Source organism: Acartia tonsa, chromosome 9, assembly GCF_053477335.1.
Source record: "Acartia tonsa isolate MP-2025a chromosome 9, ASM5347733v1, whole genome shotgun sequence".
In the NCBI taxonomy this organism is placed as follows: domain Eukaryota; kingdom Metazoa; phylum Arthropoda; class Copepoda; order Calanoida; family Acartiidae; genus Acartia; species Acartia tonsa.
Window position 1 is genome coordinate 11,121,276 of NC_137268.1, and position 25,880 is coordinate 11,147,155.

The 25,880-nt window shown below is 33.4% G+C and overlaps 3 protein-coding genes across 4 annotated transcripts in view; 1 reads left to right on the forward strand and 2 right to left on the reverse strand.

Moving 5' to 3' along the window:
• The window catches only part of Naa20A (N-alpha-acetyltransferase 20 A), a 146,397-nt gene that overhangs the window by 53,545 nt on the left and 66,972 nt on the right, over nucleotides 1–25,880 (reverse strand). The gene's annotated exons all lie outside the window — the stretch shown is intronic.
• Nucleotides 669–2,689, forward strand: LOC145328198 (uncharacterized). The gene is made up of 2 exons (XM_080171792.1): nucleotides 669–723; nucleotides 2,036–2,689. The coding sequence occupies exons 1-2, from the start codon at nucleotides 712–714 to the stop codon at nucleotides 2,528–2,530; spliced, it is 507 nt and encodes a 168-aa protein (XP_080027918.1). The 5' UTR covers nucleotides 669–711; the 3' UTR covers nucleotides 2,531–2,689.
• Nucleotides 20,060–25,880, reverse strand: part of LOC145328217 (cytochrome c oxidase assembly factor 6 homolog) — a 32,991-nt gene continuing 27,170 nt past the window's right edge. The window contains exons 5-6 of one of the 2 annotated variants that reach the window (XR_013882395.1): nucleotides 20,385–21,141; nucleotides 20,060–20,243 (exon numbers count right to left, since the gene is read on the reverse strand). Coding sequence is in view for 1 of the 2 variants with exons in the window: in XM_080171818.1 (XP_080027944.1) it covers nucleotides 21,025–21,141 (117 nt within the window). In the remaining variant the exon portion in view is untranslated. Of the gene's footprint in view, nucleotides 21,142–25,880 lie in introns of both variants that reach the window. The other variant, XM_080171818.1, reaches the window with a different exon arrangement.

Here is a 25,880-nt window from a genome sequence, read left to right on the forward strand (position 1 = left end):
CCTCCTATTTTTTCTTTTTCTAACTAAAATCCAAATTGAATTTTGAATATTAAGGAAACTCACTGAACATATGAACCTTCACAAAAACTCTAATTAATTTATTCTTGCCGACAGATTAGAAAACACATAAAAATGTTTGGGGTTTCCAGAGTAATACCGATCGACCATCAGACCAAGTGACATTAATGAGTAGATGTGCATTTGTTATCTTTAATAGCAGGAGAGAAAAATGAGTCTCTACCTAAACGGACATGTAGATTCGTAGAACTATTAGTGAGCTTAGGGGATGAGACAATGAACGGTAAATTGATGTACATCCCCAATAATAACAAACAAAATAACTCTTTCTGTTGATCAAAATTGTCGATTGCTACCAAAAAGGTTTACACCAACAAATCAAATAACCAACAGACAGGATAATGTAGTTATAAAACTTTAGATACAAGGCCAATAACAATAGAATAAGTTAGCTGATAAAAATATTTCTTTTTACAATCAACAAATATATAAAAAGCAGTTTCTACAATTAAAAACTTTGGTCCCAAACAAGAGCAGGGGTGGATGTCACACCCCTGCGACGCCCCTATTCACTCCTCCCCCTTCCCCCTGGCCCTGATGTGCGCATACGCGCGCATGGTATAAAAAGACGTGCACCAAATTGAACGGGCAGTTTACATCGAAGATTCATTGACTCAACTCACTCGCACAAACATGAACAAGCTGGTAAATAAATAAATAATTTCATTACAAAAAAAAATATTAAATTTCAATTATAAATTTTTCATCTGATGAATTACCGTTTGGCTCCATTTCTTTTTAAAAGTCAAAATTATCATATTCTTATTTTGATTTAGATTAGGCAATAAGTTGATTTTTGAAAAGTTTGAAAAATGATTAAAAACACTGAAAAAATGACCCAATTTTTCAACCAAAATAAGACAACTAAAACCCTGAATAGATTTAAGCGGTTGCAAGCGCGGCATCGTAACGTGCGTTGCCTCAGGTCAAAACATAATTTTTACGGGGCAACGACCCAGCTTTTCAAAATTGGATTGACCAGATTTTTCTTTATTCAATTACTGTAATTAATCTAGATTTAAAAACTTTTAGTTTTTTATACAAAAGTTTTACTAATATGAAGAAAACTATTTCTTTATTTTTTGCAAGAAACAATAGACTTTGTCTAAATAATATGTTATTTGTCATTTGAATGGCTGAAAAGTTAGATATTCAGATGAGAAATATCTTTCTATATTGTTATGAAACTAAGGGCCATTATATTTCAATAATGATTCAAAATTTAAAATTTGAAACAAAGCCAAGAAATTTAGCAGATTTTTTGCACGCATTTTTGCTTGCCATAGGGCGTGGCTAGTTTTTAGAGTAAGTGAATTTCATTGAAATTTTTGCAATAAATATTAAACAAGTGATAACAGCCTTTTGATATTGTATATTTCTTTGAAAATACAATTATGACAAAAGCTTTAATAAAAATAATATATTACAGACATACAAAATAGTTGATGCAAAAATGATTTTCTCCAAATTTGCTACAATATTGCAAAATTAGAATTGCAAACACAAACAAATAAAAAAGTCAGACCGTGAAATTTTTTCGCACGGGAAAATTTTTTCATCAAATTTTGGAAACCAATTTTCAGCTTCATTTCGCATTGTTCATGATAATTCTAAATAAAGAGTTTTTATCAGTGGAATTTTTATGGCTTTACAATAAACTTATTTGTTCTAGCAATTATTGTTTATGAATCCTATAATAATAAGTTATTGCAATATAGAACTAGCGGCTGCGCCCCTTGAGAATAGCGTATAAGGGTAAAGGAACCAGAAAAATATCTTAAGACCATCCCAAAGCTGAAAATTAAAAGTAAAATAGCATAAAACTATCCTAGGACCTATGTAAATCTCCCCTAAAAAGGAGGACACAGTCAGTTTAGTAGATGTTGAAATCTTAAGCCTCAGACAAAAAAAACCTTACTACTTTATATAATAGGATTAATAAAATTTAACTTTTCAGGTATTTGCTGCTCTTCTGGCCACCGCTGCCGCCCTTCCCCTGGAAGACACTGCGGATGTAGCCGCCGCCAAGGCCGCCTTCCAGGCCGCTTTTGACGACGCCGCCGCCGGTGGACTGGCTGCCAAGCAGGCCGCCCAGATCGCCAACAACTACATTGATGACGACGCCGCCGTTGCCGAGGCCAAGGCCGCTTTCAACGCCGCTTTCGAGGATGCCGCCGCCGGTGGTCTTGCCGCCAAGCAGGCTGCTGCCCCCGTCCACGAGATCCCCGTGCCCGCTCCTCTGGTCGCCGCCGCTCCCGCCGTTCTGCCCGCCGCTGCCTATCCTTATGGCCTCAGCGCCCTGAACGCTCTGCCCGCCGCCCACTACTACAACGGTCTGGCTGGTCTGCCCCTCGGTTATGCCGGTCTCCCCTACGCCGCTGGTCTTCCCTATGCTGGCTACCCCCTCGGTTATGCCGGTCTTCCAGTCGTCGCCGCCGCTAAGGCCGAATAGAAAGCAAATTTACCACAAAAAACTGCACAAATTCATTCTTTTACCAAAATCAAAATTTTCTATTATTTACCATTTTGCTTTCATAAAGTAGAAATCAATGATTGTCGATGTAATTCCCATAAATACTGTAGAAAAATAATAAATACCAAAAAAAGTTAATTCATGTGTTTATCAATCAACAACAGAGGTGTAGACTCTGGATTAAAATAAGCTAAATAATCAGTTATTAATTATTGATTAAGTGAATATGTTTGTAAAATCTCTAATTTTATACATATAAAATATTTAAGAAATTGTGCATTACATATACTATACCACTTTGTATAATAGAATAAGTCTTGATATTATTTTTGCCTAATTTCTAGGATGGCCTCAGAAAAGTTTTCTTATAAAACATTTTACAAGTTAACTTTGAGTATTGTAAAATGACAAAATTTTATTATTTTTGCTATTGGAGGGGCCAGAAAAATAGCTTAAATCCGAATATAGGAATATAGATTATCTAAAGCCATCCTGAAACCTATACGATGCTTTCCAAAAATAGAAAACTCCATCGATTCTTTCTAACAAACAAAAAAAAACTTACAGCTTCACATATTAGGATTTCAGTGCATGTATATTGTAAAAATCTATTTATAGTTAAGGACAAAGTTTTCCAAATCATTATAAAACAGCTCTTCAAATTATACATGAAGATTCGTTTTATCTAAAATGTAGAAATTTCCCCCCCCCCCCCAAAAAAATGTAAATGTATATTGTATAATGTATATGTAGGAACTTTCCTCTCTTGGAGTGAGGCTCAGCCCATATATTTTTCTGATTTGTGAAATCAGCTTAGTATCTTTTTCATATATTCTTTGAATGTTGTTATCCTTGTTTCTGATCTTCGGACTATCCTATTTTATAAAGTAGTAAGCTTTTTTGTCTGTAGCGAAGAATCTCGCTAACCGCTGAACCGCTATGGTTCTCCTTTACAGTGAAGCATCTTATAGATCCTGGGATGGTTTTAGGCTATTTTATTTTCCTAAAAAATCGTTGTTTGGTTTTAAGCTATTTTTCTGCCTTTTCATATCCCTTCGAATATCCCTAAATACTAGGGACGCAGTCGCTAGTCCTATTTTATAAAGTAGTAAGCTTTTTTGTCTGTAGCGAAGAATCTCGGTAACCGCTGAACCCATATGGTTCTCATTTAGAGTGAAGCTGCTTATTGGTCCTTTACAAAAAAAATTGTGAAGAATATTACCAATATGGCTTCGAAGCCGATTTTCAGAGATGCTTTAAAATCATATATAGCATCGTATTACAGACAATTTTCTACGAATATAAAAAAATACCATTCATACCAGATTTGTTAATCCAGGCCTTCTTCCTCTTGGAATTAACAAAACTGATTTGAATCTTTTAATTTTTTATTTTAATATCCGCGGAAAGCTGTCTATAATACAGTAATAAATTCCTTCAAAGAAAAAAATATTTTGCATGTAACAAGAAAAATCTTTTCCTGTCTGCTTGTCCACTGGTAACAAATTTGGAGGCAAGATAATTTTCTTTACATAAATATCCCCCTCATAGCTTCTTAGTATATGATTGAATGATGAAAACTGGATTGTCTTATTTACAAATGGGTGGTAGGTGGGCGGCAGATTACTATCTAAGTCATTTTAAACCTTTTAAAAAGAAAAACAACTAAAAATGAACCTAGTAAAAGTGTCTGATATGAATATGACGTAAACAAAAAAAAATACCCAATGAGAGGCCAGTATACACCAATGGTAAAATTTATAGTGGCCTCTCATTGGCTTTTTTTACGTCATAATTAGAGTCAGACACTTTTACTAGGTTCCCAAAAATACCAACTTTACCCCACCCTTGGACTTCTATGCAATATCCTACATGGAAATCTCATTTTCTACTATGTATTATGGATAGACATACTGACATATTGATAGTCAATGTGAACCATGGTATAGATTCTCACTGTTCTTTAGTATCATCTAAGAAGTTTCAGAAGCCTATCTCATATAGAAGCCAATAAAACATGAAAAAACAGTTAGTTTAAAATTAGATATTATTTTGCATTTAAACATAATAGATTTTTGCAAGAAAAAAATACATCCTATCCTTATGACACTATTTGCTAAATATTTGCGGTGTTTCTTCCGAGTTGAAAATATTTCAAAGCAAAAATAGCAATGTCCATAAAAGGCTCAACATATGAAACAAAGAAATATTAATGCATATGCTTCAATGTTCTATATTTCATACATAATTTCTTTTGAAATCTATTCTATTGTTATATACATATATGACAATTCTAACATGCCTAAATTCGTGATTAAATGTGTATTACAGATTGAATTATTGGCGAATTCACCCTTATGGTGGTGCTTTAAAACACTTTTACTGCATTAAATTACAATAAAAAATAATAATTACATATTATTCAAAATTTTCTTTTTTTAACATGTTTTGTATAAACATACATTTGTTTAGGCCTAAATCCAATCCAACCGCTAAAGAATGCATTGTAAAAATAAAATCTACTTAAAACTGCAACCACAGAAGATTACAAATATAGGGATAATTATTTTTGAGAATGAATGAATTTAATGTATATGTTAGATTTTTTATTGTAAAAAAGATGAAAATATGGACATTTTCACATAGGAAAAGGTGTGACCGATTATCTTTTTTTTGGAATGGTTAATTATTGTTTTCCTACTGAATCTAGAAAATTTCAGTATCTATGGTTTGTTTTTTTCATTTACAATTCATATTTATAAGACATTTTCTTAAGAGGTAGGTCTTATGATATTGTAGTTATAAAAGACAAATGGATGGACGACAGACAAATGGATGGCATACAGATGGATAACAGACAAATGAGCGATAGACAGACTTGCGGTTAGGAACGTCCAAGCTTTTTATTTTAATGGGGGTATAATTAAGGGTTTTAAAAAGACTTGAGGGGGATAAAATCATGGGTTTTAAAGGTTTGTGTGGGTTAAACAGTAAACACCCCTTCACCCTCATCCTTGCAGGGCATCTATGCTTGTATTAAACATGTAGGTTGTTTATTTACAGCCATGTGACATGAAAACAAATCTGATATAAGATTTGCAATCAGATACAAAGTAGAAATAATGGTAAAAATTATAGTAATAAAATTCATTGAATGCATTTTAAATTAATTTGTAGCATACTGCAACAATTTTCATAATTAAAAGTATTAAAAAAAATATTTACTATACTTGAACAGTGCATACTGCTTACATTTCATTAAAGCCCTAAAATCCACACAATCACAAATTAGAATTGAAAAGTAATGTTATATTTATAACCTAGGGGCCCAAGAGGTTTGATAAAACCAAATTTTTGTCTTTTAGATTTAAAATAAGAATGTAAAAAAAAAATTTCTTTGGGGGGGGGGATTTTTTTTTTGGAGGGGGGGGGGGGGGGGTAGTCCACCCCACTATCTTAATTTTGGTTTTAAAAAGAAATTTTTTTTTTTTTTTTGGGGGGGGGTATTTTTCATTTTTTAGGGGGGTTGGGGGTGTCCCCCCAAGAAAATAGTTATATTCCTTCCCGGGACCTATGAGAAGCTAACCTGTAAAGGAGAACCCGATCGGTTCAGCGGTTAGCGAGATTCTTCGCTACAAACAAACAGACAGACAAACAAACAGACAGACATCGTTCTACTTTGTATTATTAAGATATGCACATGAAAATATTTATGTATCTTGAAAACATTTTGACCGTAAATTAATCACAAAAAGAGGTTTGAATTACAAAGACAAAGATAAATATTAGTCTGCTAAAATACCTTCAAATTAAATCAAGTTTATATTTGACATAAATATTTTTCTTTGTTTCTGCCTGTACTATCAACTTTGAATTTTAAATTAAACAAGGATGACAACACCCATAAAAGCGAAGCTCTGAAACAGTAGGACAAACGAACATTTATACTTGTAGTGTGATAGAACTGAAAAATCAGAACATAAATTATAAATGTCGAATCAAAAATTTAATTAAATTTGTTGAAAAACTGCTTAAATACAGGATAATGTTTAAGGACATACTTACGTTTTTAGGACTTGATTATAGATATGCTACGCTTATAACATTGTACTTTGTTGTCCTAGGAATCAGTATTCCAAACATCAAATTAATCGGATGATTTTATCACACATTTGTTGTTAAAAAAGTTAAAGATCTACATGTTTAAAATGGACGTACGGACATTCTGGTAATGAAATAGAGTTGCTACGCTTTCTAAATGGTACCTAACTACTAAAGGAACCACCATGCAAAGTTGAAATCGATAGGGACAATTCTAACATGCCTAAATTAACGAAGAAAGCTATCCGTTACGGACAGACGGACGGACGGACGGGCGTACGGACGGACCGACCCTAATTATAGAAAAGCTTCGCTTTTAAAAATATTTAATTTAAACTAGCAGATTCGTCACTAAAGGTCTCTAATGAGGGGGGGCCGAGGGGTGGGTGGGATTTGAGCTTTATGTAACATTCCCCTCAGGACAGGGACCCTGTCACAATTTTGCATTAGGTCCTTGAAATCAGCGAATGGCGTCGGAAATATAGACACTGCTAAGTTCCTACAAAAGAACAAAAAGCAGCAATTTGCTATAAGACAAAAAGGGTCTCTGCCACATGGGACAGGTAGTTGTCTAAATTATGCTTATACATTTATTCTTAAAAATATGCAATAGTTTTTAATTTGGATGTAAAACTTCTTACAATGATTTAAAAAATGGAAATGCAGTTTTGTTGAGGCCAATAAACTCAAGTGACCTTTTAGATACAAGGGGAGCAACATAAAAAATATATATGGGGGAAGGCGAGAAATCAAATATTTACCAGAATTGCTTCGAATCCGATTAATATCCGCTGGATTAGAACAGGTTCTTAGCCATACCGAAAAATCATGTATAGGATCGTATTACAGACAATTCTCCATGCATATCATCATAAAAATCGTAACACTTAAACCAGTTTTGTTATTCTGGGTTTAGGGCCCTCGAAGCTAATAAAACCAGTTTTAATCCTTAAATTTTTCGGTTTGATATCCGCGGAAAGCTGTCAATAATACGACGATGCGATAAATAACTCTACCGGGTTCCCCGTCCTTGACCTTTAAGGAGGATTAAGCTTACACCAAAACCTATTAAACTTTGACGTTGTTAGTTAATCAACATTAAACCTTAATAAATAGATTAGAGTTCTATATTTTTCTTTTAGCATTTATTAATGATGGTAAAAATTAAAACAAAGCGCAAAATGGCACCAAAAAATGACGTCATACAATAAACTTGTCCAATGAGAGGCCAGTATACATTGTAGTTGACCATTGGTAAAATATACATATACTCGCCTCTCATTGGTTATTTTGTCGTATGACGTATTTTTTTTGGTGCCATTTTGCGCTGTCTCGTCCTGACATCTATATACACATACAGTCCAAATAAGTTAGAGATATTTTATGTCAACACAATACATCCAGTTCAACAAGGAATGATATTTCAAAAAGGTGAAAAAATTGTAATTGTAAGTGTGTATCGGGTTCCCCAAAATTGACCTTTAAAGAGGAGATTAATTAATCCAGGATTAGCATGAAATATTTACTTCAGGGCTTAGCAGCCGCGCGCCAGCTGCGCTGAAGCCTTCGATGAAAACCCGTTTGCATGCTTTGAAAATTTTTTTGAAAAGAGGGATTGTCATATTTTGGTCTGGTTTAGAATTTAAGCTGATTTCAAAAATTTAAAGGTTGCTTATTAACTTATTAAGTCTCATATTTTCTTCCTTCTCATTTTTTTGGTTCGCTTACTCTTTATAGATATGGCAAGTATTTTCTATCTCTTCTTCTTACATTTATACCGTTTCTACGGCCTTATTTACTATTTTTAATTTATTCACCAAAACCAAAAAATCCTTTATTGTCTTTTAGAGTTTATAACTCATTTTTTTGCAGTGTTAATTTATAAAATCTTTTAGAGTTCAACTAGACTTTTCAACACATTCCTTTAGCCCGGCCTTAGTCTAGTTTAAAGTTTAAAGGAGTGTTCATTTAAACCCTCAAATTCTATAAAAAGAGCTAGGCAGCAGCTGATTAATGTTGGTGACAGAAATGTGTGTAGAATATACGTTGATAGTATGACAGGGGAAAACTGTCGTTAATTTGGGTTGTCTTGTTATCACCTATTGGTCAGTTCGTTCATCCTATTGAATTCATGAAAAATAGTACTTTTGCAATTAAAAATTGCAACAAATTATTTTAAATATACAGCTAGGTATATTAGCCCTTTTATATACTTTCCACCACTCTAAATTATAGCATTATTTTATTAGATAGTCGCAAAATTCAAGTTTTTGGTAAAAAAAAGTTGTTATATTTTTATTAGCCCTTAGGAATTTTAGGCAATCTTTTGTATACAAGCAATCCAAAGAGAGAGAGAGAGAGAGGTAGAGAGAGAGAGATAGTGAGTGTGTGTGAGAGAGATAAGAGAGAGAGAGAGAGAGAGACAGAGACAGAGAGAGAGACAGAGAGAGAGAGAGAGAGAGAGAGAGAGAAAGAGAGAGAGAGAGAGAGAGAGAGAGAGAGAAAAAGATAGAGAGATAGAGAGAGAGAGACAAACTGTACCAAAATATCCCAGGAATTTTAGGGATAAGTCGATAATTTACATATTTCATAAGGCTTTGAATTTCAGAAGCAAATTTATCCTTGCAACCCCCCCCCCCCCCTTATTTGTCCCATTTTATAAAGTAGTACGGTTTTTTGTCATTGTGTTCTATATTATAGTGACAATTTTCTTATAGGTCCAATGATGGTTTAAGGCTATTTCATAATAAAATTTAAGTCTTGAGATGCATTTAAACTATTTTTCTAGCCCCTTGGAATACAGAGCCTAGATCTTATTGTGTCTGGGACCTGTTGCACAATAGCCTTGGACACCAGGGATCTAAAGAGATAAGACAATGGTTGATAAATTTAAGTAAATTCCCGAAGATGTTTCACAAAATTGCCCCTTCTGTAGATTACAACAAGCGATTGTAACATTTGGACCCTAAACTTAATGAACCAAACAATCAAAAGTCTCCAGATTTATTAACCAACGAATAAGAAAACGTTATTCTAACACTTTGGGGACTAGAATGATAAACAGATGTCGCATCCCTCCCTGGTTGGAGACAGTCAAATTTTGGTCGAGAATGTGTCAACCAAGAATTTGTGTTAATAAAATATTATGTTCACCAAATGATTTAATGTGAGTTATTTTACAATTTGAAGGTCTTGTTAAAGCCCATTCTATAAGGGATCTTAAGGGATAAGACTATGGACAATAAATTGGTGTTGTAAACCCCCAAAGACAAACAAAATAAAAACTTTTGATGATTAAAATTACCGATGAAAAAGTTTAGAAACTGTAAGTTTATATAAAACAATCAAGATTAAATAAAAGTCACAAATGTTTTTAAGTGAACGAATGAGATAACGCATTGTTAAAAATCTTGGGATAAATATAATTTTCAGTCCAATGTCCCCTCCCTTTCTGATTGAGGGGGATTTTTAATAACTTTATGTTACATGTGATATTTTTTCTTTATGACTTAATTTGTCTGTCCGTCTGTTTGACCTCGCTAGCTATATAATTGTCATCCTTGTGTTTAATTCTAAACCTCTTTTTTCTGCATTCATATTGGATTGCTAAATATAGAAAATCCAAATGAATAACATTTATCTTTTGATTGAATGCATTATCAGAATAGCGTCAGGAATGAAGGGATGATATTTTATTATAAAAAGGCTAGTGTTATTTTTGTAATCTTGCTTTGTAAACACAGCAAGACAACTGCAATTTTTTACGTTTTGAAGGTGAGGAGAGGCGGAGGATCTTTGCCATACCATTGAGGCTGAAGCTGTGTTTTGAAGGCTGCTGGGGCTGCGGGTGAACTAAATTTTAGAAGATTTTTCCAACTGAACAATAACATTTGTCCTTCTTTGGAAAATACAGAGACTGATAAATGTTAAAAAGCGTAATAGGGCAAGTAGCTGTAGGATCCATTGCGACGGTGCTGCTTGGCTACCCAGTACCCAACGTTACCTAACCTAAAGTAATAAACAAAGAAATGAAAAACCTCACCCCTTATTTACAATTTATTTAAAATAATGATGGCGTAGAGGTTTTTGTGCTTAACAAGGCACTTTAAGGGAATAGTTATTTCTCGCATCGTATTATAAACGGCTTTCCGCGGATATAGAATGTACAATTATAAGATTAAAACTAGTTTTTTTAGCCCCGAGGTGCCGAAGGCACCGGCTAAAAAAACTGGTTTAATCTTATGATTTGTACATTTTTATATTCGTAGAAAGCTGGATATAATACGATGCTAGACATAGTTTTTTCGTATCGATGAGAACCGGTTCCTATCCACCGGATTCGAATGAATACGAGAATAGTTATTTCTCGCATCGTATTTTAAACGGCTTTCCGCGGATATAGAATGTACAATTATAAGATTAAAACCAGTTTTTTAGCCCCGTGGTGCCGAAGGCACCGGCTAAAAAAACTAGTTTTAATCTTGTGATTGTACATTTCTATATTCGTAGAAAACTGGATATAATACGATGCTAGACATAGTTTTTTCGTATGGATGAGAACCGGTTCCTATCCACCGGATTCGAATGAATACGAGAAAATATCTTTTTATTTTCTGAATATTGCACAGGTGTTTCTAGATGTCCATATTCAGAATCTGCACAGTACAACACAAATGGATTTAGAATACATGAATATTATGACAGGAGAATTGTTGTCGTTAATTTAGGCTGCTAGAATAGTCCTCAGATATTGGTCAATACGTTCCTCTATCGTCAGTGGATGGGTTGTATCGTTAAATTAGCCAGCTGTGAGAAACATTTTATCAGAGCTGGATCTTTAAATCGTTTTTATAGTGCGCTGAATCGGGGCGATTCAGAGGTGAACCGTAGGTGCGCTGGTGGTTAGCCACAGCGCGCCTATAAAACATGGATTTTTATAAGATTTTCGGCGCGGTGTTGTGTAATCGCCTGCGCACTCACTAAAAATATCGATACGTGCCGATACAATTTTTTAACTTAAACTGGGTCAGTACGGTGTTTTACATAAAAAAAATATAAAATCTATTTTAAAAATAACTATAAAATGTTTTCACGATAGTTTTGCAATAAAATATTAAACTAATTTTAAAAAAATATTTATTTATTAAATATGAATCACCCCGATTTAGCGCGGCAATGCCACTAGTTGAGTACCATTGCCGCACCGGTTCGGCGCAACTGACCGCGCTGAATCGCCCATGCCATTTCAATTTAAAGATTGGTATTTAATAATTTGATGGCGCGCTGAATGAATCGCCCCGGTTTAAATCACCTATAAACGATTTAAAGATCCAGCTCAGGGTATGCGAAAATCTGTCAAAATATCCATGTATAGTATATCCATTAGTGCAACACAATATTATGAATGAAAATGTCTTCACTGCATTCTTTACTCATGGATAAAGGGTGTTCAAACCTGCAAAAAAAAATATGTTATCAAAATAATTATTTATTGATAATATTACTAGAATATCAATATGTCGAGAATATGTCAGCAAAACCATAATGTCTAAAAAAAAAACCACTATAATTAAGTGTTGGAAGTATTTTATAAACAGAAGTATGATTCATATCAGATTCAAATTTTTACCACGATAAAGTGTGATAATAGTTATTTCTTTCATCGTATTATAAACCGCTTTCCGCGGATATAGAATGTACAGTTATAAGATTAAACCCAGTTTTTTTTAGCCCCGAGGTGCCGAAGGCACGGGCTAAAAAAACTGGTTTTAATCTTATGATTGTACATTTTTATATTCGTAGAAAGCTGGATATAATACGATGCTAGACATAGTTTTTTTTCGTATTGATAAGAACCGGTTCCTATCCACCGGATTCGAATGAATACGAGAAAAAGGTTTCTCAATAACTTTTCAGATTCAAGTCACTCCTTTTGTTATAAGTGATGTAATTTTAAGCAGCAATTTAACCTTCAGTTTATCCATGATTTATAGTGCAATACCATTTTAGTTTGAAGTATTTGCAATGCTCTTCTGTTATGCAAATATATGGTGTATAAATAAGTCTGAATTTGTTTGTAATCCATAATCTGGTTAAAATGAATTGAATTGTTATTTTTTCATTTATAAATCCCATTGACGTGTAGGGGACGTACAAGAAATTACCCCCATACTTTGGGGTTTCTAAGGGAGCCATAATGATTTTATATTGAAGGTAGCAAGGGATTATTCACGCTATTTGTACTTTTATTATCGTCATGTAAAGGTAGAGAGATCTCTTAGAAAAGGATCTGCATTAAATAATGATTAAGGATTGAGAGGATCTCGCACCTTTGAAGCATAAAAGCGCTGTAACTGCGACAGATAAATTATACAGCAAAATATTTTTTTTATTATTTCAATTAGTCTTTTGTAAACCATTTTCATATTGCAGATATTCTGGAAAAAGTGTCATTTCTTGGGTGCGGTTTAGCCTTAGTATTTGGCGGCCGATTTTTGTGATAGAAGGGCGGCTTTACATAAAATCTTAATGTTTTTAGAATACATGATCCTGTCTTACTCTCGCAATGACTAAGAAACATTAGCGTGGTAGTAAGCCTAAAAGAAAGATATCTATTGCTCTAACGGATATAAGAATACTGGACATGAGTTTTATACGAATCGTCATTTTAATTCATAGTCTGGTATGGTCTGTCTGCAGCAAAATTACAAAAGGCAAAACCACAAAAAAATTCTTAGGCTAGCCTAAGAGTAAAGATTTTTAGAAATGTCTTCATTTTAGCCAATAAAATTTTATGGGATATAGCTTTGTATTCGTTATAAAATTTAATGACATCTATTTATAAAAAAAAGGTATTTATTCATTTTTATCCATCAATAATATATGTATAATTTTCTTTAAGTTATTATACGATGAAAAAACTTTGCATTATGGTTTAGTACATCGTACACCTAATTAAACCATTCAAAAATGCAATATTTTGAAAAATTTAATCTTTACAGGATAATTTAGCTGACATATTTTATCCTAGCGGCTACGTCTCTAGAGGCCTTTAGTAGGGGCACTTGAGAGGGGGGAGTTGAATTTGATAACCGAAATTCTTATTTTAAATTTAAAAAGAAAAAGAGAAAAAAAAATTTTAGGGGGGAATTTTTTTTCTAGGGGAGATTTGTTTAGGGAGGGTGATGGTACCCTCCCCAAAATAGATATCAACCTTCCCAGTATCTATGAGGAGCTACCAAAGGAGTACCGTGAGAATATCACGGTAAGTAATTGAGGTTACTGCACAAAACCTAAATCAACACTATTGATCATCCAAATTATTAGATAAAGAGCTGCAAATCATTCTACAATAATTACAAATTACAATCTTAGCACGTCTTATACTTCATTTATAGTGGCACAGCTACTCTATAAAATATTCTGTTCGTCTGCCTTACAACTGATTTTAAAGAACAGTTTAGCATGGACATGAGATGCAGCTTATAGTACATATAAAAAATTACGTCATATAATACAATAATAGGCCAGTAACATTTTACCTTGGTCAATATAAATATATATTGGTCATTTGTACGTCATTTTTTTTAGGCACTTGAGCTGCTTCTGGATTTGGCAATAGACATTGCATATTGTTGTTCATTAAGATACATTAAAGCTATGTTACCAAACAGTAACTATTTTGACTGGCGGAAAATTTAAGGAAAAAGCTAGTAGTAAAATTCATAATTTCTACATCATACACCATCTATGGAAGTTGTCATCCTATCCTTGTTGTTTATTTTACATCCCAATATATTTTAAGTTTTAAATAATATAAGAAAAGATCTTTAATAACTTTATCTTTAATTATTACTTCTTAATTAAGTTTTTAAACTGTAAACAATGTCAATTTTGTCCATGAGTAGCGCAGCAATAAAGGTTTACAATATTTTGTACAAAATAGAAATAGGTAGAAAAAGAGAGAAAGGTGGACAACTGGACACTGGACAGGCCGTACTTTCATGGTAGCTGCGCCGTACGGAGTTAAGTACGGGCATACCCTTTTATAGTGTAGCTACTCTACAAAAAGTATTTCAAAACACTAATATATAAGAGCAAGAAATCTTTTCTGTCCTTAAGATCGTCGTTGCTGAACATACTATATGGTAAATTAAGGTAGAAAAATTTAGCAATAAATCTGCAGGCCTTCTAACCTAATCTTACCTTTTTGCTTAAAACTGTAATATAATAATTCTAAAGAAGTGTATTTACTATCTTATAAGTTACTGTAAAGGATAGGTCTTAACCGTATTATGGCTTCCAGGGCTCGGCACCAATTATTTTAAAACTACTTGAATACTTAGTATAAACTCAGTTATAGAACGTTAATTTATTTGCGGCTCACAGGTGTCTGATACGCAGCTATCGAACCCTGTCGCGCGGCTTAGCTACAAAAAGACGTACTTTTGTAAATGATACACATAATTTTCAATGTTATATGGAGCAAAAACGTCCTTTGCAAACGCTATTCAAACATGAACACAAAAAAATATACACCCTTGCCATAATTAAAGGAGCATTAGAATACTTTTAGTGAAGACTAGCGGCTGCACCCCTAGCATATAGCTTATCTTTATTTAAAGGGATAATAGGGGAAAGAAAAATAGCCACTTTGCTTAACTTTCTAAATTGTACCTAACTACTACAAAAACACTATACACTATACAGTGCTTCAAATCAAAAGGACAATTCTAACATGCCTAAACTAACGAAAATAACAATCAGTTCCGAACGTACGGGCCGACTCAAATTATAGAAAAGCTATGCTTCGAAAAATCTAACTAATCATTAATTAAATTTAATTACTAAATTATCAAAACAATGAAGAAATGGGTGTAACTTTAATCTACTCCTTTTATTTACTTAAAGTGTAACGGACCAATTATCAGCCGCCTGTTTTTGCAACAAGATAAGCTAGACTAGTTAGGATCAGGGAGGGAGGGAGGGGACATTGGGCTATTTATTACATTAGTCCCCAAAGTTTCAAATTAAAGCTTACTTAGTTGTTGGCTAATTAACTTTGGGGACTTTTATTGAACTTTGATTAGTTGGGTCATTAAGTTGAGTGTCTATACGTTTCAACCACTAATTGTAATCTACAGAAAATGTAATTTTGTGTATCATAATTGGGGATGTACATCAATTTTTCAGCCATTGTCTTATCCCTTTAGATTCCTGAGGTAGGATAGCAGCCACTCCATAACTTAGAATGTTCAAACGTCGTTTATCAAAGAAATGATATTCAATAAGTTTTTAGATTCTCAGCTTATACAAAGTGTATTAGTTATGTTAGTATAAGTCCATCGATTTCTTACTTACCGCTAAACCGATTAAGTTCTCCATTTTAGGGAAGCCCCATATATGACCTAAGGAGGTTTTAGGCTATATTATTTTCAGATTGATGTTTTAGGCTATTTTTCTTCCCTTTTCAAATAGAAAATCTTGTTATACTAGGGGCACCGCCGCTAGTTTAATATTTTTTGCATTAAAAGCTTTGATATCTCGTGGTGTACGTGGTCGCTTTTCTTTTTGATGTTCACCATATTGCTTTTTCTATTATTTCTATTTCTATACCTATTGATAAGGCTACGCTAACTATCAACAAAAATGTTCTTTTCCTATTATATAAAGTAGAAAGCGTTTTTTGTCTTTCACGAAGGATCTCGCTAACCGCTGAACCGATATTGTTCTCCTTTACAGTAAAGCTTATTATAGGTCCTGGGAAGGTTTTAAACTATTATTGGGGAGGGTGTCTTCACCCCCCTCCCCCCCAATTTTTTTACGTTTTTGAAACTCAAATTTAAAATAGGATGAGGTCGACTTTTCCTACTCTTACCTTAAGTGACCCTAGAGGCTTCTAGGGGCGTAGCCGCTAGTAGATTATAAAGTCATTGTTGAGGAATATTTAAACTTTTTGTTCGTGTCGTGTTGACAGGCTTTTAGTGGCAGTTTTTTTTATATCGACATGCATAGACGTTCTAAGGGAGGGGGGGGGGGGGTGTTCACCCCCCTCAAACTTTAATACACCTCATTCTATCCCCTATAAGATTTTAAAAATTAGATAATGCCCAGCAGAATAAGAGCAACCCGTAGGGACTGCAAATGCTTGGGCTAAAAATGGAAGAATCAATTCATGTTTCATTGGCAGCAATGATTAAAGATCAAAATTTAGAGAGAATATTAATTTTTCTCCATCGTACTATCCTTTATTCCCTCCCAATATGGCTAAAATTGTCAGGGATCTAAAGGGATAAGACAATGGCCTATAAAATGATGCATGTATTATAATGGCATATCTCCCCAATTATTATACACAAAAATACAACTTCTGTAGATTACAATTAGTAGGTGAAACGTTTGGACATTCGACTTAATGAACCAACCAATCAAATTCCAATGAAAGGCTAACGAATTAAAAAACGTTATTATAAAAAATTGAGAAATAGTGTAATTACCAGCCTAATGTCCCCTGCCTTCCTGTAAAATTGTACACAAAAGATAAATGGGTGTAACTGTTTTGGTCCAAATGATTAAAGAAGGGTATTAATCAATACCAAAACTTAAACCACGCAATTACACGCGGTTCTTGAGGTTTCTACCGGGAGGGAGGGAACACTATGCTTTATTTTTTACTAGCGGCTTTGCCCAAAGAGGTTTAATCAAACCAATTTTTCGTATTTTAGATTTAAAAGAAAAATTAAGAAGAAAATTTTTTTGGGAGGGGGGGGGATTTATTTTTTTTTTTTGGGGGGGGGGGAAGTCGACCCCACTATTTTAATTTTAGTTTTAAGAAGAAAAAAAAAATTTTTTGGGGGGGGGATTTTGAATTTTTTTGGGAGGGTTGGGAGTTCCCACCCCCCAAGAAAATAGTTATAAACCTTCCCGGGACCTATGAAAAGCTACCCTGTAAAGGAGAACCCGATCGGTTCAGCGGTTAGCGAGATCCTTCGCTACAAACAAACAAACAGACAGACACCGTTCTACTTTGTATTATACAGGGTGCGCCACATAAATCCGGACTTTTTTCAAACGGCCATAGCACAAAAACTACTTGACTAATCATGACGTTTGACCACACTATAATAAGCTTGGGTAGTTATCTTTTTGCCCATAAAAATTTTTAGACGATGGAGGACGTGTTCTCCAAGCTGGCAGCGCTTATGTTCAACATGGCAGAATCGAAACGCGCTGATAGCTTACCCTGGATTCTTGACTAGGGCCCACTAAATCTGACCTAAGCCCATCTGTAGGTGAGGTAGAGTTATACAACTTGCTGGGGATACTGTTAGATACATAAGTAAGACACTACAAAAGACTAGAGCTCTCTATCTGAAATGGCTTGGCCGTAGTACTCCATCAAAGTGAAACGTGGCAGATTTTGAGAGGTCAAAAACGTCAAAATCGTTAAAATTCGTGAAAATTTCTCAGTTCTCGACTACATGGGCCCATTTGTAACCTTAAAACTCGTTTTAGACTATGTGTTGCGATGATAACCCTAGCTTAATCTTCATGCCATTTCCAAAAAGGTATTGCACGTTGTTCTAGCTTAATTGTGGCCCAAATGAGAGCCGCCGTGTCGAAGGGTAGCTTGAAAGATGGGTGAATTTGGATCCTGCAGTTACTCACGTCCCTAAGGAGATATGGCCTCCCAGTAGCCCCGATCTTCATCCAATTGACTTTTGGGCCTGGAGCGCCATTAAAGCATGAACCAATAGACGCGCCCATACCACAAAGACCTCCCTCATTGTCACTATGAAGGAGAACTTCGCCAGCTTGGACAGGGACATGGTGACCAGGGTCTGGGGGCGGGTAGAGGCGGTGATTGAGGCTGGCGGCGATTTTAATGAATAATCGAATAGTCATATAGCTAGTTTGCTTCCCAGTTTTTAAAATTCAATAAAATCTTTGAAATTGACGATTTTATGTTCATTTTTTTAAAAATAAGAAAAAGTCCGGATTTATGTAGCGCACCCTGTAGATACCTAATGGTTCCCAAAATATATAAATGCGTTCACTTAAATTATGTGGCTTTAAAAAATATATAAAAATTTTGATGGGGATGGTACAAACTTTGAACCAACCATTTTAGTCTCCAAAATTGGCAATTTTGTTTATCCTCAGTAGGGTAAAACTATTTATCGTCCAATGTTTAATCCCTTTAGATCCCTGGATAAAATGATTCTTAAGGAATGGTCTCCCAAAGTTATATAAAAACACTCTTTCATTTGTTAGATTTAAAACCTTGGATGCTTTTATAAAATCATGGATGGTCTGTTCAAACTAGCAGTGTCAAAATAGGAATCTTTTAAAAGAAGGTTAAAATTAATAGAATCTTACATATTACTTTCTGCCAAAAACAATCTTTCTCAATACTTATTCTTACCCCAAAACCCAGGAAGGGAGAGGACATTGGGCTGTTTATTACACTAGACTCCCAAAGTTTTATAATAACGTTTTCTTATTCATTAGCAAAACTGGGGACTTCATTGAATTTTGATTAGTTGGTTCATGAAGTGTCCAAACGTTTCAACAATTACAATCTACAGAAGGAGTATTTTGCGTAAAATCATTGGAGTTGTTAATCAATTTATCGGCCATTGCCTTATCCCTTTAGATCCCTGCCGGAACCATTTTTCATAATTTAAACAAAACCATAACATAAAAGGTTTTTAGGTCATTTGGCTTGAAGCAATTTACAAAACAATAATTTTAAAATATTATTTTCATTCAAAATCCAAATGGATCGACAGATTAACAGTTCTTTTGTTGCTTTTGTATCTATCAGTTAAATAGCAGCGAAGCTTTTCTATAATTCCAAATAATCACCTGTACAAACGTGAAAGAATTGTAATTTAATAGGATAACATCCTACATAAATGCTCGAAAAATTTTCTATGTCTAACGTGTATCAATTCCATAACTCACTTTGACCATCTGTCTATTATACTGTATAATATGATATTTCGTGATAGAAATATGACTGTATCAGACAAAGTAAGAAATATTTATAATTTAAAATTATCTGGAGGTTTAAACAAATCTGTCCATTAAATTTTTGAATATAAAAAGCTTATTACAGACATGCTTTCATTTTATGATTTAATTATATAGATGGTTCACTCAGTATCAGTAGTATTTTCATTTTAAACAACACGTTTTGAATGATCTTACGGACTTGATATAGAGTTGTTACTCTGTTAAATTTTACAACTATTACAGGAACCTTAATGCCAAGTTTGAATATAAAATGATTAAACAAACGATAAGAGCTATCCGTTACAGACGGCCATAAAAGACGAACTGACCGACCCTGATTACAGAAAAGCTTTCCCTCTAACAACGCATGTTAAGAATAAAACAATAGTAATTTGATGATCACATTTATTACATATAATAAAATTGTAAGAAAATAACAAACAATTTTTAGTATACACGTATTCTTAATTTACATTCTTTATGACTAAGTTGTCTTAAATGTGGAATTTGTATATATATATTTTTATCTAATATATCTTGTAAACCGATTAATTAGAACCGGTACAGAGCCATGCTGAAAAATTATGTATAGCATTGTATTACAGATAATTTTCCAAAAATATTAAAATAAAAGCCATAATTTTAATACCAGTTTTGTTAGCTCCGAGGGCTTATGATTTTCATTTCAATAACCGCGGAAAGCTGTCTATAATACGATGCGATAAATAACTATTCTGTGTTTAAAATTTCAAATTTCAATATTATATCCCCGCATAATTTATATTTATCGCACTGCCCTAATATAAATGAGGTCTAATAAAATATAATGTGATATTTAATTTAATAGACCTATTACACCCCGAGAAACATCAATTATATTCATTTCTGCGATTACAGAGATATTGAACTTGAAGAAAAACTATTTGCACTCCAACCAAGTAATTATTACTAAGTGATTCATACACATATTTAATACATATACATACTGGAGGGAAAAATAGTTTTCCGTCAGATTAAATATCTTTAGATGTTAAACAATTTCTGGAATGACTTTAAATCTTATATAAACTAAATCCTAAGTTATATATGCAAAAAGAAGTAAAGGTTTGCTATTAAAAGAACGAAACTTAATTTAAATTGCACTCAAAAAGAGTATACTCGCTTTTTCAACTTCATTATAATTTGGCTGACGACGACAGGCCCAAGAAGGATCCGTTGCACCAAATCATTTTTGCAACTGACCAATAGTAGATGGCCTTTGCATGTTTTTATCGTAATAAGTTCACAAATCGTGAGAATAAAAATCTACCTATTAGATTTACAAACTACTACAAAAGATACCAAATTGTTACTAACTAGCTACTTGCTTTTCGTCTAGTGTTTTCTGCATCAATTTTCTGGTATCCCTCAGCCTTCACTTTCTGCTTGAATTTTTCAAAGTGATATTTTCTGTCAAAATGAACCACCCAACTCTGAAACAAAAATTTATATTTTAATTTTAAGGGCTAAATATTGGACATATACAGGGTGGGGCAAAAAAATCCGGACTTTTTAAAATCAGACTTAAATGGACTTTTGGGCCTAAAGCTACTTATAAGCATGCACCAATAGACGTGACCATATCACAAAGACCTCCCTCATTGCCACTGTCAAGGAGAACTTCGTCAGCTTGGACAGGTACATTTTGACATGGGCCTGCCGGCGGTTGAGGAGGCGGATAGAGGCGGCGAATGAGACTGGCGGCCTTTATTTTTTTAATAATCTAATAGTCATATACCTATTCTGCCTCCCAGTTTTAAAAATTCAATAAAATCTTTAAAATTGACGATTTTGTGTTCATTTGTTTAAAAATTTGAAAAAGTCCGGATTTATGTGCCCCACCCTGTACATAAATATTTAGTTTTTTCCCTCAAAGTGCCTCGCGAGAGCCGAACCCCACCCTCTTAATTTTTTTAAATTTAAAATAAGATGGAGGGCTAGTTTAGTCTTAATGCCTGACCCTTTATGTGACCCTGTGACAAAATATTTTGTTTGATATAATTAAAATTAACCTTTTATCTGATTTGTGGAACAATGATTCCTAGGACAACAAGGTATAATATGGGTACTAACAAATTAATATTCTGTTTATTTAGTTTTTACACTCTAAAAGTGTTAATGTTAGTTTCATTTTAGAGCTTAGCCGTTATGGATGTTGTCATCCTTTTTTAGATTTTTTAGACGAAATCGTAGGTAATAATCTTTCATTATAATTTTTCTTCAACCTTTTTTAAGTAAAATATTCACCCTTAATGAACAATTATATGCTTATACCAGGATTTGATTAAAAAACTATGGCAGATTTCTAAAGCCAAATATGACATAGCATTACAGCTCTAAACAAGCTCCAACAAGCTGAAAGTTTTTTTGTGATTCTTGTGTATTTAATATTTAACGAAACAACCTGCATTGTCTGAGTGTCTGTGAGCAGTCAGACCGAAAATTCATGCAGGGCATAGCCCAATATTTAGGGGATATTTCAACTGAAGATAAAACATCTCAACATGTTGGATTGGACTAAATATTATTACCTAATAAAAACTTCACAAGAAATAAATTTAGAAATAAAAGGCTAAAAAGTTATTACAATTTTTTCCCTTAAAATTCTATAACCCTACCTATAGAATTTTAAAACCTTCTTTACCAGAAACTTATTAAAATATTTTAAACCTTATTTAGACAGTTAATTATCTAACATTTGATTTTAATAAAATTTGTTCTGAAGACATCGTTCCCTATAACTTCTTTAAAAATCATTTACAATAAGTTGACATAAAATTATTGGTTAAAGTTTTTAAGCCAACGAATAAAAACTTTGGGTACTAGTTAAATGAACATTCCAATGTCCCCTCCCTCCCTGACTTTAATAGGCTTTTTATCAGCATATGATAACAACCTTTAAAATTGGCAGCAACTCTCGTAGACAAAAAGAACAACTATGTCCCAAAATAGAGTAGCCATAACAGACTAAAGAAATATAGAGTAGACATAATAAAAATCTAGTAATCTAAACTATACGATTTTAAAAACAACATTTTCGCTTCACGACCTGATTTTTAATGAACAAATAACGTTTCATATGTACTGTAAATGTTCTAGAGCAGCTGTGCTACTAATGAATCATGATTACTTATCGATTGATTCATCACCTAAGCAAGTAAATTTATTCATTGCTTCTTATCTTTGGCACAATTTTAAGTAAGGGGGGGGGTTAATGCAACCATCTCGTAATCAGTGAGCAAATGGCACTTAGAATTCGAATTTCCATCTGAAATTTAGCATGAGTAATCCTTGGTAGGTCTATTTTCCCTAAATCGAACAAAAAGTTGGAAAAGTAATGGCTTACGGCTGGCGGCTCAGCAGTTTTGCCATTTTTTGGATATCTATATTGCAAATTAGTCACGAAACCTATCTCCACATAATACTCATTTCCACTCCAAAACGGCTAAACGGCTGAGCCGCCAGCCGTTACTTTTCCAACTTTTTGTTCGATTTAGGAAAAATAGACCTACCAATGATTACTCATGCAAAAGTTCAGATCGAATTTCGAATTCTAAGTGCCATTTGCTCACTAATTACGAGATGGTTAAAAACCACCCCCTTTATTCTAAAAATATAAAGTAGTAAGATTTTTTTGTTTGAAGGTTAAGATTATGTAAACTTCACATAGGTCCAGGGATGGCTTTAGGCTATTTTGACTCACCCCTTTTGTACCCCTTCAAAGACTTGAATCCCTAAGGGCGCAGCCGCTAGTTTAATATATAGAACTAAAAAAAATTTAAATAACAATTTTTGAAGTCACAGCTTTTCTATATTTAGTGTCAGTCCGTTCTTACATCATTAACCATTAATATAGGTATGTTAAAAAGGGGGGTGGCACAGTGGTCTATTTTGGCCTTTTGGTGGACATTTCACCTACCTCTACTCAAAGTCAATTTTCTCAGCTTGTAGTTGATAGAATCGTTCAAAATAAAAAGCATGCGCCTTATTATTACCCAATACAACTAGTATGTGCATCTATGGAAGGAAAACAAAAGCCAATTTGTCTAGAAAATACTTTAAAACTTAGCTAAAATTTTATATTTTCATAATTTTTTCTTGGGTCGTAGAGGGCCTTAATCGATGTTTAAAGCAAAAAAAACATTTTAAAACCTTGAAGCATTAATAAATATTACTTTAGAAATGAGTATATGAAGGTAAATGCCCTATCACCAATCTTTCTGCAACATACATTTGATACAACTAATTGACGTTTCTTTACCTTTTTTTACGAAGTTATTTTCTCTTAGATTAATAATAATACTTAATGTAATTAGTAATAAAAAACAAGGATAGGTAAAAGTTACTTTATTAGAAAGGAATTTATCAAAAAAATGTAGTTTTAGTGGTAACCCAAGTCGTTGCTTCTAATCACGAAATAAATACACAGGGATATGTTACTTGAAGACAATCTTTTGGGCCTCCAAATGAAAGTTTCATACAGCATGCAATAGCAGCGAGGAATAGGACATACGACCGTAAATTACACTGGTACCCAAAGTTTTATACACATGTTATTTTGTTTGATGGCCCAAAAACTTTGGGTACTCTTTATTGAAATTGATTGGTTGGTTCCAAACTAGAAGTGTCCAAATTGTTTTACCAATAATAAAGGGATAATTTGTTTAGGGATGGATATCATTATCAATTAATCATCCATTGTCTTATCCCTTTAGATTACTTATGCAATAATACTTTAATAGGATGAAAAATGATTAAATTCGATGACTGAAAAGTCGGAGGCATTGTTCCTTAGATGCCATGTCTTTGACGAAAATGAATTTCCAGATGGTTTTTAGCCTAGCAATGGATTTATTATTACTTGAATGTTACACCAGATTTTTATGTTGTCAAATAAAGGGAAACTCCCAGCGGACTAAAATAACGATACCCCCCAATAACCCTCCTTTACCCCATCCCATCTCCTACTCGATAAATGAACTGACCAATAAACAAGCTCCATGTTTTAGGAAACTCTCAGCGGACTAAAATAACGATACCCCCAAATCCACCTTCTTCTAGTCCATACCCTCTTTTACTTGATAAATGAACTGACCAATAAACGAGTTCCAAGTTAGCAAGCTAAATTGACGACAATTTTTCCCCTGTCATAATATCCACGTATTCTATATCCATTAGTCTAGCTGGAACCGGCGGCTCTAGCATAAAGGGTAATGCGTTTGCTACTTTTTATTTTGTGTAAAACATAATCATACTAGAGACGTTAAAAAAGGCTACAGCTTTGTTAGGCACGTTACTTTTAGAGTATAGGCATTGTATTGGCCCTTGAATTGATAAATGTAACAACAAGACATTTTTATTGGTATTATACCTACTCGTTTAAAAAAAATCAAATTATAGTTAGAAAATCTGTTTTAGATATCTTACATAACAAACAAACAAATTTAAACATTAATGATATTATGTTATTAAGAAGAAATAAGTTAAAATGCATTTGGAATTAAAATTAACAGAGAAAAGAAAAAATCTAATTTTTTTCCTTTCATCTGTTGCAATTTTCGAGTTTACCCTCTAAAGATAAAGTTAAAATTTGAAATAAACCGGGCCCCGTAACAACCTAAACTAAACATCAAACTATGGCATTATACCTGTATTTTAAGAATAATATATGGTTTGGTATGTTACGGGGCCCGGTTTTTGGTGAAAACCATAAAAAACTGAAAATTATTGCCAAAATTTTTTGCAAAAATATTTAGGAAATGACATAATTTTAAAAAAAAACAATAATAAAATGGATGAAAAAAGTAAAATAAAATTCTAAAACACCAGTTTCCTAATATATCATGTAATATTATGAATATAAATAGGTGAAGAAACTTCATTGTATCGATGTAACACTGAAAAAAAATATTTTTTCCAAAGATGGTGAAAATTCAAAAGGTAAAATTCATGACGTGAAAATAATCATTAACCTTCATGTTTCAAAGTCCATAATTCATCAACCAGTAGTTGAAAAGACAAAAACTCTTCAGTTTTATATGAGATAGGATATATATTTTCAAAATGAATTATTAATTATGAGGAATTCCAATGTTGATTTTTGGCGAAATGTCCGGCCTTAGACCACTGTGGGGGGGGGGGGCGAAAGTGACACTTTTTTAAACCAAAACTA